Raw genomic sequence first — 15,606 nt, 5'->3', positions numbered from 1 at the left:
GTACTGGCAGGTGAAGAGCTTGACACCTAATAAAAAAATCAGAGTACAAGTGTGAGTAAGAATTCTGGATGCCAGTCCATCAAAGTATATAAAGTCTGTCTTTTTAAAAGGGAGTTTGCACCAACTTTCTCCAAACGGAACACTGCTATTCATTGCAGATATATATGAATGTTACAGAATAGGACTGATTTTGATACTACTAATGAAACTAGTTTAAATAAGAAGAAAGTGTCAGGCTTTTAAGATTTATGATTAGAATGAAGCACACTACTAGGAGTAAAGGAGGAAGAGCTTAGAGATTGAAGACAGTCTAGTGTCAAAATTTTTTAAACTCATTTTTGAAGTAGAATTAGTGGCTCTTGATTGAAATAACAGTGCTGTGGATGCACAACAACATAAACACATGGCATTGAGGATACGTATGACTTACTACAACTGCTTGCTCTTGTGGATAATTCTTCAATGTGTTCAATTAAAATTTTCTTACTGTACTTGTTCCTCACCTTTTGAGAATACGGCCCTTTACAAATCTCTGATGTCTTAAGATATTTTATTATAGCTATGTAAAATATTGGTTAAATAAAATTGATATTTTTTCTTTCACCTCATGTCACTAAAAAAATTCAGTTATATTTTGGTAAGAGACAGTGTTTGACATATACTGTATTACAGGCAGTGAGATCACTCAAGGAGACAATCGAAGACTGTTGGGACCAGGATGCAGAGGCTCGGCTTACTGCTCAGTGTGCTGAAGAGAGGATGGCTGAACTTATGATGATATGGGAAAGAAACAAGTCTGTGAGCCCAACAGTCAATCCAATGTCTACTGCTATGCAGAATGAGCGGTAAGACACTAAGGGTTTGGAATCCGTCTGTCAGAATTTAAATCTGATACTAGAGAACAGAAAATAAATACTATTAAAACAGTCTAAGCATACAGTGATTAACTGGTGCAGTCTAATGTCATAACTTTTCTTTCAGTATTCCTGTTCTTTTACTGAATATTTTTGTTTAATGTAAGTGCAAGATGAAATCCATAGGTTTTTATATCTAACAATACAGTAAAAGATTAGTCTTTGTTAATGCACAAAGTTCCCTACAATAATAAAGGAAAAGCATTTTCATAGTTCCAAAAGTTTTATAAGCACTTCTGCGTACTATTTTGTCTTGATTATCCTTCGTGGTTTTTATTTCTTTTTCCCCTGAATTTTGTTTGTTTAAAGCAAATAGAACTGTGAACTTGCATATGTATCTAACCATTGCTTCACTGGAAACTAGGGTTTCCAGATTCCCTATCCAGTGGTCTTTCTTTATAGAATGCTGCTACTTTTACATGAAAGCAGTTCATAAGTCTTTTTGTCTCATCATGAACTTTGTTTTATGAGACATTTCTTTATTAGAACCATGATTTTTTTTTTTAAGCTGTCTTTATTAGAACTTCTTAGAAGGGCTTTTAGAAAAAATTCTAAAACTTGAAACTTTTCAGACCATGTAATCTGTGTTTCTTCATTCTGTGTTTAGGGGATAAAGTCTTCCCACAAATTTTCATTGTATCTAAATAAAACATGTTAAAATTTTTCAGAGAAGGATTCAGAAAAGAAAGAGTAAGCAGGGAAAATTGAGATAAAAAATAACTGAATTCTTGAATCATTTTCTTTGATATTTTCTGTTCTAATTTTTCAAGAAAATTTGTATTCTGAACTATGGATCCCACATTGAGTTTACACTGCTTGTGCTTGGACTGAATTACCTTCAGGGTATAAACCTTTATTTCTGTTATTAATATATCAGCAAGTTAAGGAAGATAGAAATTAGCATTTCTAAATATAAATTTCTCACCTTACAAATACCTTGAAGATAGTCTTCTGCTTCCATCACCCCTTATCTCTGTGTTTTCTGTGTGCCTTAGTATGCTATTTGTACGTCTCATAAGAGTCAGCTACTTTTACTTTAAGTGCTTTAACTTTCCTTAACTGGGAGGAGGAAATCCTTTTTTTTTTTTTTTTTGATGCTTTCCTTTGCTGTGGCCATTTTTGCCTCCTGAGCCATTCAGTTGTACCCTGTGCTGCTCTTCATGTCCTGTGACTTTGGAATTTTCCTTCAAATAGTAATTCATCTCACATTCATTCTACTCTAGGGTTCATTGTATTGACTCTTTCCCTCCATCCCTCTTGTGCAATACAAAAGCTTTTCTGTTCCTCCCCTTCCTGTCATTCGCCTCATAACTTCAGCAGTTTTTCTTCATAGCAGTTTTCCTTTAGTTGTTGCTTTTCTCCTGTAATGCTTGTATCTGTTAATGTTCCCATTGTCTATATTTGATTGTTTATACTTGATTTTAAACTACCCTTCACTTTTATGTTATTTTTCTTTTCAGTTTTATTGAGATATAATTGACATGTAGCACTCTATAAATTTAACATGTGTAGAATGATCATTTGACTTACATACATAAAATGATTATTACAATGTTTAGTGAATATTCATCATTCTCATATAGATAAAAAATTAAGGAAATAGGTAAAAAACAGTTTTTCCCCTTGTAATAAGAACTCTTAGGATTTACTCTGTTAACAGTTTTCATTTTATTTTTTGTTTGTTTTATTTTTTGGCCATGTCAAGCAGTATGTGGGATCTAAGTTCCCCAATCAGGGATCAAACATGCATACCCTGCATTGGAAACTCAGACTCTTAGCCACTGTGTCACCAGGGAACTCGGTCTTAACACTTTCATATATAGCATAGAGCAGTGTTAATTGTTTGTATCCTATATATTAGATCCCTAGTACTTATTTATCTTACAACTGAAAGACCTTTGACTGCCTTTATCCCATTCCCCTTACCTGTTCCCCTCTGCCTGTGTTAACCACAGATCTTATTGCTTTTTCTGTGAGTTTTTAAAAAAAATATAATTAACCTACAACATTATGTTAGTTTGTGTTATACAACATAGTGATTTGTTATTTCTGTACATTTCAAAATGATCACCAAGATAAGTCTAGTTATGGTATATCACCATACAAAGATATCACATAGTTATTTACTGTATTCCCCCCAGTGTGCATTTCATACCTATGACTCATTTATTCTGAAAGTAGAATTTTATACCTCTTCGTCTCCTTCACCTATCCTTTTCTTCCCTCCAACCCCTTCTTCTCTGGCTCCTGCCTGTTTCTTCTCTGTATCCCTGCCTGTGTTTCTGTTTAGTTTTGTTTGTTCATTTGTTTGGTTTTTTAGATTCAACATAAAAGTAAAATCATATAGTATATTTGTTCACCTATCAGTGAACAATATTGGGTTGCTTAGGTATCTTGGCCTGGTTTTTATTTTTAAAAACATAACTAGATTACAGTATGCTGCCCAAGAACCATCATTCTCAAGATGTGACAGTTACAGTGTAAAACCCTTGGTAAACTGGAGAGCGGTTCTGAGTCTTAGATTTTTTTTTTTTAATCTGAGTATCACATTCTGCCTTATACTCTAGGCTCTAGGACTTCCATTGATATGGCTCAGTCTCTACCTAGGAAGATATGTTCCTTTGCTAGAGTATGCCACTTAATGGAGCACTTTGGAACAGCCTAAAAGCTTGTATTCTTTTTACCATTTGGAACTTAATTGGTAATATATTTGTTGAGTAGCCACTGTGTATCTAGAATTACAGAAACACAAAAGACAAGTGTCTTGGTTCCTTCTTTCATGGACATTTATGTCTAATTGAGCAAATATACAATTCATAAAGACATATTTGCTAACATTACAAAACTATAGGGGAAATTTTTTAAAATTAATAACTCTTATAAACTAAAATAATGAGAATCTATAAAAATCATATAGATCCCTATCAGTTTTCTGATAGGCTTAAATGGCATTAAACTAGCCTGTAACAAATTATTAGTTCATATTTGTCAATACTGGATTAACATTTGGTTAGAATTTTTAAATAGCTTCAAGAATTAACGTGGGTTAGGAATAAAAGAGAGGGCAGTTTGTACTTTAAAAATCAGAGTTGTTAAACTTGAAGAGTCACTTTGTCATAAATGTATTCTCAATGTGACACTTTTTTCTTTCTTTAAGCAACCTGTCACACAATAGGCGTGTGCCAAAGATTGGCCCTTATCCAGATTATTCTTCTTCCTCATACATTGAAGATTCTATTCATCACACTGACAGCATTGTGAAGAACATTTCCTCTGAGCATTCGATGTCCAGCACACCTTTGACTATAGGGGAAAAGAACCGAAACTCAATTAACTATGAACGGCAGCAAGCACAAGCTCGAATCCCCAGCCCTGAAACAAGTGTCACCAGCTTGTCTACCAACACCACAACCACAAACACCACTGGCCTCACTCCAAGTACCGGCATGACCACTATATCCGAGGTGCCATACCCAGATGAAACAAGTCTGCATGCCACCAATGTTTCACAGCCAGTCGGGCCAACCCCTGTCTGCTTACAACTGACCGAAGAAGACTTGGAGACCAACAAGCTGGACCCAAAAGAAGTCGATAAAAATCTCAAGGAAAGTTCTGATGAGAATCTCATGGAGCATTCTCTTAAACAATTCAGTGGGCCAGACCCACTGAGCAGTACCAGTTCTAGCTTGCTTTACCCACTTATAAAGCTTGCAGTTGAAGTGACTGGGCAGCAGGACTTCACACAGGCTGCAAATGGCCAAGCATGTTTAATTCCTGATGTCCCACCTGCTCAGATCTATCCTCTCCCCAAGCAACAGAACCTTCCTAAGAGACCTACTAGTTTGCCTTTAAACACCAAAAATTCGACAAAGGAGCCCAGGCTGAAATTTGGCAGCAAGCACAAATCAAACTTGAAACAAGTAGAAACTGGAGTTGCCAAGATGAATACAATCAATGCTGCAGAACCTCATATAGTGACAGTCACTATGAATGGTGTGGCAGGTAGAAACCACAGCGTTAATTCCCATACTGCCACTACTCAGTATGCCAATGGCGTAGTACCATCTGGCCAGACAGCTAACACAGTGGCACACAGAGCCCAAGAAATGCTGCAGAATCAGTTCATTGGTGAGGACACTCGGCTGAACATTAATTCTAGTCCTGATGAGCATGAACCTTTACTGAGACGAGAGCAGCAGGCTGGCCATGATGAAGTTGTTCTGGATCGTCTTGTGGACAGGAGAGAACGGCCCCTAGAAGGCGGCCGAACTAATTCCAACAACAACAACAGCAATCCATGTTCTGAGCAAGAAGTTCTCACACAGGGTGTTCCAAGCACAGTAGCAGACCCCGGACCATCAAAGCCTAGAAGAGCACAGAGGCCTAATTCTCTGGATCTTTCAGCCACCAATGTCCTTGATGGCAACAGTTTGCAGTGTAAGTGGAGGGATTGTGTAAATGGAGGGATTTTGAGACCATTTAAATATACTTAGCTAGAAACAGATTATGTTTCAACTAGCAGTTATTTACTTTTACCACATTTGGTTGGATTTCAAAAGTAATTAGACATTTGTTTTTAAAAAGGTAATTTTTTGCTGATAATTAAAAAGTCAATGTCACAATAATCAGAATAATTACCAACTTAATGTGTATCTTATGCAGCTTATAATGCAGCTCACATACTTGCTGTACATAGTTGAGATTTTGTACTTTCTAGTTTAAAGCATCTGAGTAAAATGATAATCAATACAACTTTAGAAGCACTTTGTTGAGCATATTATACCTATTATATACACATTTAGGTTTTATCAGACTAATCTTAATAAATCTGAAAAGTACAAAGAAAATTCAGAAAAGTCACTGTAAAGAAACTACAAAGTTATTCTTGGTTTTTCATGTCAGTTTTTTCAGGAGCTGTGTGCCTGTAGCACGGTGCTATGGGGCCCTTAGCCACTTACACAAATAACCTGATGCTTGGTTTATGGCCGTTGAGGGATTATAACACAAGACAGGAGAGCTCACTAAAACAGTCATTATTGTACAAAATGACATTTCTTTTAGACTGATAGCAGTTATGAAGAAGTTGCATTTTATGTTTGTTGTCAAAGACTACAAAATGGGCTACTGGGATTAGATTGTCAAAAAATCTGTAGAATCTAGCCCCTTGCTTGAGTAGCTTGTATTGAAGAGTTGACATAAATTATAGCAAGGGTCCACATTTTTAAAATGTCTTGTCAGGTATGGGAACGGGAAGTTACTAGAAAATTTACACTCTAGTGTTTATGTCATTCTTCTGAAAAAATAATTATATTCTAGGTGCCTGCTTTGATCATGAAATAGAAAGATTAAATGCATTTTGCCAAATTAGGATTTCTACCAATAACCAAAGGATTTGAGAATATAGTTGAGAACTTGGAATTTTTTCCTCTGTTTTTGCTTTTTGAGGTTTTTCTATATTTTCTTCCTTGCCTATAGAATAATTCAACCAATTATAGAAACATCGTGCTTAAAGAATCTCAAAAATAATTTGGTAAAGTTAGAAAAATACTATCTGGCATCATAAATTTTAAGAAATGTCTGGTAGCTTCTCCTGTAGATGTTCATTTGATCTCTTTTCCATTTACAACCCTAATTTTTACTTTTTAGTAGTTTCTTTATGTATAGTTCATTTTTCTGCACTTTTATTTTCAGTAGGTGACTCAACACAAGATGGCAAATCAGGATCTGGTGAAAAGATCAAGAAACGAGTGAAAACTCCCTATTCTCTTAAGCGGTGGCGCCCTTCCACCTGGGTCATTTCCACTGAACCACTGGACTGTGAGGTCAACAACAATGGCAAAGACAGGGCAGTGCATTCCAAATCCAGCACCACTGTTTACCTTGCAGACGGAGGCACTGCCACGACGATGGTGTCTAAAGATATAGGGATGAACTGTCTGTGAAATGTTTTCAAACCTATGGAGTGAAATTATTTTTTGCATCATTTAAATGTGCAGAAGACATTAAAAGAAAAAACTGCTTTATCCTCCTGTCAGTACCCCCTCCTACCCCTGCAACAAGGACTTGCTTTAAATAGATTTCAGCTATGCAGAAAAATTTAGCTTATGCTTCCATATTTTTTAATTTTTTTTAAGTTTTGCACTTTTGTTTAGTCTCGCTGAAGTTATATTTGTCTGTTATGACCACAGAATTATATGTGTGTGTATCAAAAGTGGTCTCAAAATATTTTTTTAAGAAAAAAAAGCAGAAACAATGTATTGCTGATAATCAGTTTGGACCAGTTTCTAAAGGTCATTAAATCAGAAGCAAATTAAGACAGGTTTGACTGCAGTGGTGTCTGGTATCCATGTTTTATTTCTGGGCACAAGCTAGTTTGTATGTTGATACGTTCCTGAACGCATCATCTGTTGGACATTCTTTTCTCTGTGTTTTGTTTGAATGTGCAATAGTCTATAGGCCACAAATAAGCTTTCTCGTAAGCTCTCTTCCTAACAGAGCACACATTCTTCCAAGATATGAACATTTTCCTTCCCCACCCTCCATACTTTTGGCAGGTCAGTTCTTTGACAGTGAGTTTTTGCACAAGAGAAAGCAGCTACCTGATTTCTTGCTTTCTCTCTCCTTATGGAGAATGCAGAAACGTCTCAAAGGGCTCTAAAGAAGGAACTACCAAAACCTAATTTGAAATGCCATTTCTTTTATCCTTCCAAATCCTAAACATTTCCTTCCGGGCATTTTAATAAACATACTTGGTTTCTGGTTTTGGAAGTTCGTAAGAGCACAGAACAAAGAGCAAGTCAAATATTAGCTGTTTTCCATTTTATTTTATATATATATGTTCATGTTCCATATTCATTTATTTAAGAAGCACATTTTTATCAGAAAACTTACAGAGCTTTCCTTATGGAATTTTTAAGTAGGTAGATGGTTAACACAATGTAGTATTATAGTCTTCATTCTCTGAATATGCTGTGTTTGACATAAATAAAATTACATCGTGTTCAAAATAACTTCAAAAGTAATTCATAGTTGTGAACCTGTAGTATCTTTTTATATTTTCCCAAACGAGGCCTAGTAACTTTATCTGGAAATTATTCCTTTTCCCATGACCTAAAACACTGTGTGGAAAAATCATTCAACTGGCATGCCAAGTCCCTGTGGAAGGAAGAATTGCTGCCAAACCTATAATTTTTGAGCAGACTGAGACTTACCTCTCTCTTTTCAAAACTGTGTTTCTTCACTAATCTTATTTTCATAGTTTTTCCATTTGCCAGTTTTTATATCTTTGATATGTGAGCATCGTTTTATGATTTTACATTATATTAGAATGTACCTTTTAGTGATAACATCATGTATATTCAGATCATGTTTTTTTTTAAAGCTTCCTTTGCTTCTTTCATTACTGATAATCGTCTCTAAAACAACTTCTGCATGTTTTTTTTCTTTATAAATAAAGCACTTTATGTCAAATAAGGGCCTTTTTTATAAGCACAAATTATTTTCTATCAATTTGCAAACAATGAAGAGCTCACTTTTTCCCCCAGATTCTCAGATTACTTCATAGACTTTCAGTTCTTAGATTTCTCTGGAGATAAAAAGCTCACAGGAAAACACAAATTCCTGATTGAGATTTTTATCTCCTGGACAAAGTTTTCACACTCATATTCTTCTATCTGCATCACTTAGCTAAAGACAGACTCTGTCAAAAAAAAAAAAAAGACAGACTCTGTTTCTCAATTTGCTATCCAAAATATGTATGACTTACTTGTGTATATAAGCCTTCTTTTGTTTGCCATCTATTGTGATCTTATGAAGAGAGATGTCACAGTGCTTAAACATTTATTCAGCTGGATTGATGAACACAGTTTTGAAATCTTAGAAATGACCTTATTTTGCTAGTGCCCAAGATTTCCACCTTTTGTATTTTATTGGCCCTTCTATTCATTCAGACCCTTAATATATTTTTCAGTCATCTGGCATAAAAATTTTTCATTTATTTTTTTATCTATGTAATGATTTATTTATATTTTTTCCTGTAAAATTTCCCTTGGTTCTCTTAATTTTAAATGTCTTCCAACTGCATTTCAGGATATTATTTTTAAGTAATTGTAGAATACCTTTGAGTCAAAATAAATTCTATTTCTTCTTCAATTGGAAGCATCAAAGATAAATGACCATTTGAGGTCTAACTGATCTTTTCCAGACAGAAGAAGAGTTGCCTTACATTCTACTACACTGTGTTTGGGCCAGATGATTGTAAGTTTTTCAGGATTTTTTGGTATTTAATAGTAAAATGCTCTCAAAAATTGGTATACCAAATTAAAAGAACTCCTTATAGTTTCCCATTTTATGCAGGCATGCTTAAAACAAATAATTTTCTTTCTCTATGTTTTTATTAGCAGACTCTTGGTAAAGTAGGAGAAATAGAGAGTGTAGATCATTTTAATAAATTTTAAGTTAAATTTACCTCAGACTGATTTAGAATCTGTTTGCAAATATACAAGCAAGCAAAATTACATAAAATACTCATTTGCAAACTATTTAATAATAAATGTATCTTAAATCTAATATTTAACTGTATTCAAAAATTTTTGTATGTAGAAAATCATTTGGGCTCCTTTGAATAAGAGGCCATTCATTTAATGAAAAAAATACTAAAATTCAACCTTAAAAGTATTGTAACCTTAAAAGCATCATAATAGGTAATCAAAATAATTCCCTTAACTATCATAATTGTATATCAGAACTAAGTCTTTGAAAGAACTTAATTTGAATTGAATGTAGACAAAATGATTTAATGATAGCTCCTAAAAAGTTCCCTCTTTATAAATGCATAGTTGGGGAAAAAAAATACTGGTGTAAAAAGTTATGGGAAGGCAAAGATACAAATAGTAATTGGCCATTTATTACATACTGAATGCTGCGATACAAATACATTATCTCTTTGATTCCTCATGACAACCATATGAGCATTATGGTTACCATTCCCATTTTACAATAGGGGAAACTGAAGCTAAGAGAAGCTAGCTAGTTTGCCTGAGGTCTACACCTTGTAAATGACAAAGCTGTGATTATTTTAACCTAGGCTTGCTCTCTTAACATCTCTTTCATCCACACCACACTGCCTACATGCTGTATGACAGAATGCATGATGGACTAACATTTTGTAAGAAATTTAGTCATTAAACTCCAGCACAATTGTGGCTTGAATATAAGCCAAACCAGATACCTTAATGGCTTTAGAGTTAGGAAAACATAAGAAGATGTACAGACATGTCTGTGGTGTTTGTTGCTTGAGAAATAATTACTAATTCAAGACGAAATTCAATCCCACATGTGCCATCATGAATCTTAAAATCATTTAACTTCTCTTCACTCCCGATATTCTTGTATTACAAAACTAAATGGGAAAGGCAAAGGTGAATTGTGGGAACAGAGACCTTTTCCTAAACTGATTCCATTCTTGACCTGGTGGAATTAGTTTAATGTGTCCCATCAGTCCTTGCACTTCATTTTGAAAATTTCTACTTTTAATGACTTTAGAAAATTTTACTAATCCAGAGAACTAATAGAAGAGGCTGTAGGAAGAATAGAAGGAAAATACTGTTTTTATAAAGCAATTTGTATAGCTTCCTTAGGTGTATCCACTCACTCTGGAAAATGTGTTGGTTCTGAATGTGACAATAATTAAAGGTAGGAACACTCAAATAAGTATGTGTTTCAGTGGGAATTATCACAAAATTTGGCAAGTATGTTTATTTAAAATATTTTCCATCCTGGCTTCTAAAGCCAAATGAAATTCACAAACTCTTTTTTCTTATTTATAAAAATATTTCATTGGAGGTAATTAGCTCCTAGAATATGAGATTACATTCTATTTCTTTACAACCTTTTATAAATTTATGTTAAACTTACTACCAGTTGTATGCAGGCTATTACATATCAATAACTATTCACAGATTGCTATATATATTACTCTATCTTCCAAGCTAACTTCTTAAACTTGGAATCTGTACACACATGTTGGTTGATTATCTAGATCAATTATCCTAGAAATTATGTAATTCTCGCATAGACACCCCAGGAGTCTTTCAGAGTAAGATTTTTCTAAATATTCATACCTTTTACTGTCAGTTTGCTCATCAGCAAATAAAAGTTCATTTTAACTTTTAGATTCTGAACTGTAAACTTTAGCCAAAACTACCTTGTGTGATCCACTCCTAGATGATAATCCTTGATTAAGTAAATCTGGCAAATCACTATTTGAACTAGTTTACACAAATATTATCAAAAGTAGGCTTTTCTACAGGTTCCCTCATTAACATACAAGAAAAGAGGAAATCCCTGGATGGCACTCTGGGTCTACTTTATTTCATTCACCTGTTAGTTTCTGTCTTACTCTGTCCCTTGTTTATCTGACTTGCAATCTTCTGTGTCTGGAAGGTTTTCTTCACATTTATTCTGCTTCCCTCCTGTTTAATTTTATATCTGTTTATCTTAACCAGCAGATAAAATAAAAAGGAGGGTGACCGACTGGTCATCCTCTCCAACATTTGTTATTCAGGATGCTTCAAGCTTCTCGACACTTAAGTCTCAGTTCTTCACACAAAATTTCTTTGGTTCCTTTGCCATTTTCTCCTCAGTTTTTACTATTTTCATACCTACTTATATTTAAGAACACCTAAAATTATGCTTTGTTATATTCAAGTTCATTACTCCATTTATGGTTAAATAGGGTAGAATTCAGAATTAAGATGTTTCCATTTGACAGTAGATCTAACCATCAGATTGTCAGCAAATAAGCACTTCAGTTTATATTATCTAACTTTTTTTTTAGTCAAATTGTGGAGTTCTGTGATTTTATACAATAGTTTATAACTAAAAAGCCATGCATACAGAATTGTATATCACTTTATTGTTATTTTTAACCTATATTGCAGCAGGCTTAACATTATGATTGAGCCACAACATTTTACATATTTCTTTGCATCAAATATTAAACACAAAATGCAAGATTAACTTTTGAAAGCAAACCCTACAACAATCAAGTATTATCTACAAACATTTTTGCAGACCACTTTTGAAATACTTGTCATTGTTTTTTGCAACATAGACTGGACTATAACAACTTTCATTTAACTTTTAAGTGGTTAAAATTGAGTGTTGTACATATAAAGAAAAGGTTTATCTCATGGCTGGTAACATTGGAAAAGTAAATATTTAAGAATTTATGCTGTGTATTAAAATTATGCCCCAAATAAATATATCTTGAAAATTCTAATTCCGTTATTACTGTGATATCCATCGTGTTACTATTAAATGTTATAAAATTATTTTTTTTAACTTAATTTGAGACCCAGATTTTAAAATCTGGGTAAGAGACAAAGAATCTTATCACCGATTAGCACGTCCAGTTTATGACAATATTAAGCAAATTACTGTATTTTAAACTGCAACTTGTTTTTGTCATTAATGTTTTAAAAGGCAACATGTAGGTTTTTTTCCATTTTATTTGTACTTTAAGATTTCAAAACCATCTTCCTGTTTTAGACTCACTCTATAGACATAATATTACTTAAAAACTCAGGGTCTCTTTCATCCCTTTGCACATTGAAAAACTTCAATTGATAGCAAACAAGCAATTAGATACAGTTGAATATTTAAGTTTTTGTTACACACAGAGTTCATTTAATGTTTCATCTTACGATTTGACTTAACTTTACATAGATACCAAATTTCATTAATTGTAAAAACTTGCCCAGTTTTATAATTACTGAATAGAGGGAAATGACTCAACTAATTCGCTACATGTTACAGCATATGTAGGCCTTAGAGTTGAAGCACAGTCTTCAACCCGTTTCTGTTGTTTGGTTAAATAGTTATACATGAGACAGTTCATTTCGTTTCATTTTTTAATGGGGGAGTTTGGTAAAGTAGTTCCTCAGAAATAAAATTTTTCAAGAGGTAATTTAACATTATTAAACTGTCTTCAAAAGTGAACTAGTGAGTTTATAGCTTTAGTAATAGCTTGGATGGTTTTGAGAAGGTAACCTACGGTAACCTATTTATCACATCATCACATCCAAATAGAATTTTTCTTCCAGACAAGTTCAAACTCCAAATTAGTAAGCTGTATATTTAAAATCCTTGCAGTGAAGTTACTTGTAACAAGTCTCTTGTCTCAGGCTCTCCACCTTATTACCAACCCTCTGAAATGTGATAGGGAAACACATTTTTAAAGCTTAACAGTAAGAAAACTGAAATACTAATAAAAGATGAACTTCAAAGATAAGTCCTGGTTTAATGCTAAATCGCTTAGAGTCTGTGGCTTTTCTTTTTCTGGTCACATTTATTTATTTAAGCAGTTTTTGTATGCCTTGTCATGTTTCCATAGAGATCATATTGTATAAGTGTTTGTATAAGCTGGAATCATCATTAATTTTCTGTTGATAATTTTTCAGATGAAGATAAGTGGATAATTGTAAAATACACTAACTCTTAGGGTGTTGTAGTAGCTGAAACATGGAAATGTGTAGCCACCGTGCTTTTTTAAATGGACAGGAGAAACATAAGCTACAGAGTATTCATTTCTGAGGATGCTTTTCTCTAATGAGAAAGGCTGAAAAATATTGGCAATTCCTCAGAACCCTCTTTCTTGTTAACGGGTATCTCTTGTTGGTGTGTTTTGCTCTTACATTACCAATAGAATATCATATATGAATTTATGAATAATTGCTTTCAGTTATTTTGCTTTTGTATAAGCCGTCTGAGACCTTGCTATGCTGTGTAAGTTGTGTTTGATGGATCGGTGTGAGTATGAAATAAAGCAAATCACTTTTCTTTTGTATTATCTATGGATGCCACTATGAAAGCTGACATTAAGCCACTAAAGAGTTTTCTATGAATAATTGTAAGTAAATGCTTTGATATATATAAACCTAAATAAAAAGATTGTATTGATACAGAGACATTCGAGAAGGAGATTTTAAGGGAGTTCTTTAGGTTTAAAAAAGGCTTGCTGTAAAATGGTGCATTATTCCATTTATTAAAGATCATATTAATGACAACAGTGATTGTATCTTGATTTTATGAGGTTATCAACAAATATGATTGTTAGTATGATATTTTAGGTATTTTGCATCAGAATAGCAATTGTTTGATATAGTATGACTTTCATTACTCAGTATGATACATCAAAACAAAAATCAACTAACATTAGAATAATAGTTGCACACTCACTGTATGCCAGGTATGGTGTTATTTATTTTATGTATGTTGGTAATTCTTATAGCAGTTCTACAAAATGCATATTACTATTAACATTTTATATATAAAAAATGACTCAGAGAAGTCAAAGCCACAGACCTTGCCCAAAGTCACAGACCTTGTAAAGATGAGATTCTAATGTATTTTCCATTTTGCTTTGAACTATATAGTTTTCAGTTTCTGCTTATAGAAAGAGAAACTCAAAATTAAAAATGGAAATCCGCTAGTGGCTCCAGGAACATAACATGAAGCAATTTGAGATTACTGAAAAGTTACCAAAACAACTATCTTTATTGGCTTGACAATGCTCTTGTGCTTCACAGCAGCAAATAATCTTTTCAGTTAGACCTTTGTATTTTTAGAAGGAACTTTTGCTTGAGGAGAAGCATGGTCTACTCCCATTTGCTCTGTTGTCACCTTAAAAAATATTGTAGGGGATAATAGGTGTGGGGTATCTTTTTCCTTTTGACTCACATGCCCAACCTTAACAATATAATGTTACAGGATGTTGCAATTCTCTATAAAACCCACTATGTAATATTCAAGATGATTAACTAAATGTCCCTAGAGAAAATATGACCTGGGGAAAATGTATAGTAATGAACTGCTGAACCTTTAGTAACGACCAGCCAAAAGTAAAATTACTCTCATTTACACCTACACCTGTGTGATTCATCTCCCCAGTTTATATACTTCTCTGCAAAGGGCAAACTTAGATAGTGACTAATCTTTTTTTATCTTCTCGTGCTGTACTCAGTTGCTAAATCCTGTCTGACTCTTTGTGACCCCGTGGACTGTAGGCAGCCATGCTCCTCTGTCCATGAGATTTTTCAGGCAAGGATACTGAAGCAGGGTGCCATTTCCTCCTCCAGGGTGTATCTTCCCAACCCAGGGATCAAATCCACATCTCATGCGTTGGCAGGTGGATTCATTACCACTGCACTACCTGGTGTCTTTCAAACTTAAGGCCAAATTCCATATTAGGGTGGCCTTCATTTTATTGGTATAATGTAAATAATATGTTCACTTTCTTAAAATTGAATCATTATTGTGTACTGAGTGTGTGACATGATTCCTGCCCCCCAGGAGCTGAAGGCATCTTGTGAGGAGAGAAGGCTCATCCAAGAAGTGGTGACATCAAAGAAGATGACATGTAAGTACCCCAATAAGTGATAAACTACATATTCAATATGTGTTTGAAGAGCTAGGGAAGACTACAATGAGGGAATGATTATTGAGCTGGGTCTTGACAAGTGGGATTTCAATAGGGAAAATGAAGGCATAATACTTGAAGTGACCAGAAATAAAGGAGCATAGAGAATTAATATAAAGCAGAACATATAGAACCAAACAGACATTAAGACTTTGGAAAGCCAGGTTTTGGACTTGCTGTGATAGACAATACGGAGGTTGAAGTTTCTTAGGT

At 34.0% G+C, this 15,606-nt stretch overlaps 1 protein-coding gene across 3 annotated transcripts in view; it reads left to right on the top strand.

Annotated features, from left to right (window-relative positions):
• BMPR2 (bone morphogenetic protein receptor type 2) overlaps positions 1-13,981 on the top strand; it is a 151,936-nt gene extending 137,955 nt beyond the window's left edge. For all 3 annotated transcript variants that reach the window (XM_086345722.1, XM_086345731.1, XM_086345738.1), the window contains 3 exons: positions 673-845; positions 4,072-5,351; positions 6,606-13,981. In XM_086345722.1, the coding sequence (XP_086201848.1) occupies positions 673-845; positions 4,072-5,351; positions 6,606-6,856 (1,704 nt within the window). In that variant the 3' untranslated portion in view covers positions 6,857-13,981. The remainder of the gene's footprint in view (positions 1-672; positions 846-4,071; positions 5,352-6,605) is intronic.
• Positions 13,982-15,606: the final 1,625 nt, after the last annotated feature.

Source organism: Bos grunniens, chromosome 2 (genome assembly GCF_055505025.1).
Source record: "Bos grunniens cultivar Pamir isolate PY7600 chromosome 2, Bosgru_T2T1.0, whole genome shotgun sequence".
NCBI classification, from domain to species: domain Eukaryota; kingdom Metazoa; phylum Chordata; class Mammalia; order Artiodactyla; family Bovidae; genus Bos; species Bos grunniens.
This window is presented reverse-complemented; position numbering and strand designations above follow the sequence as displayed.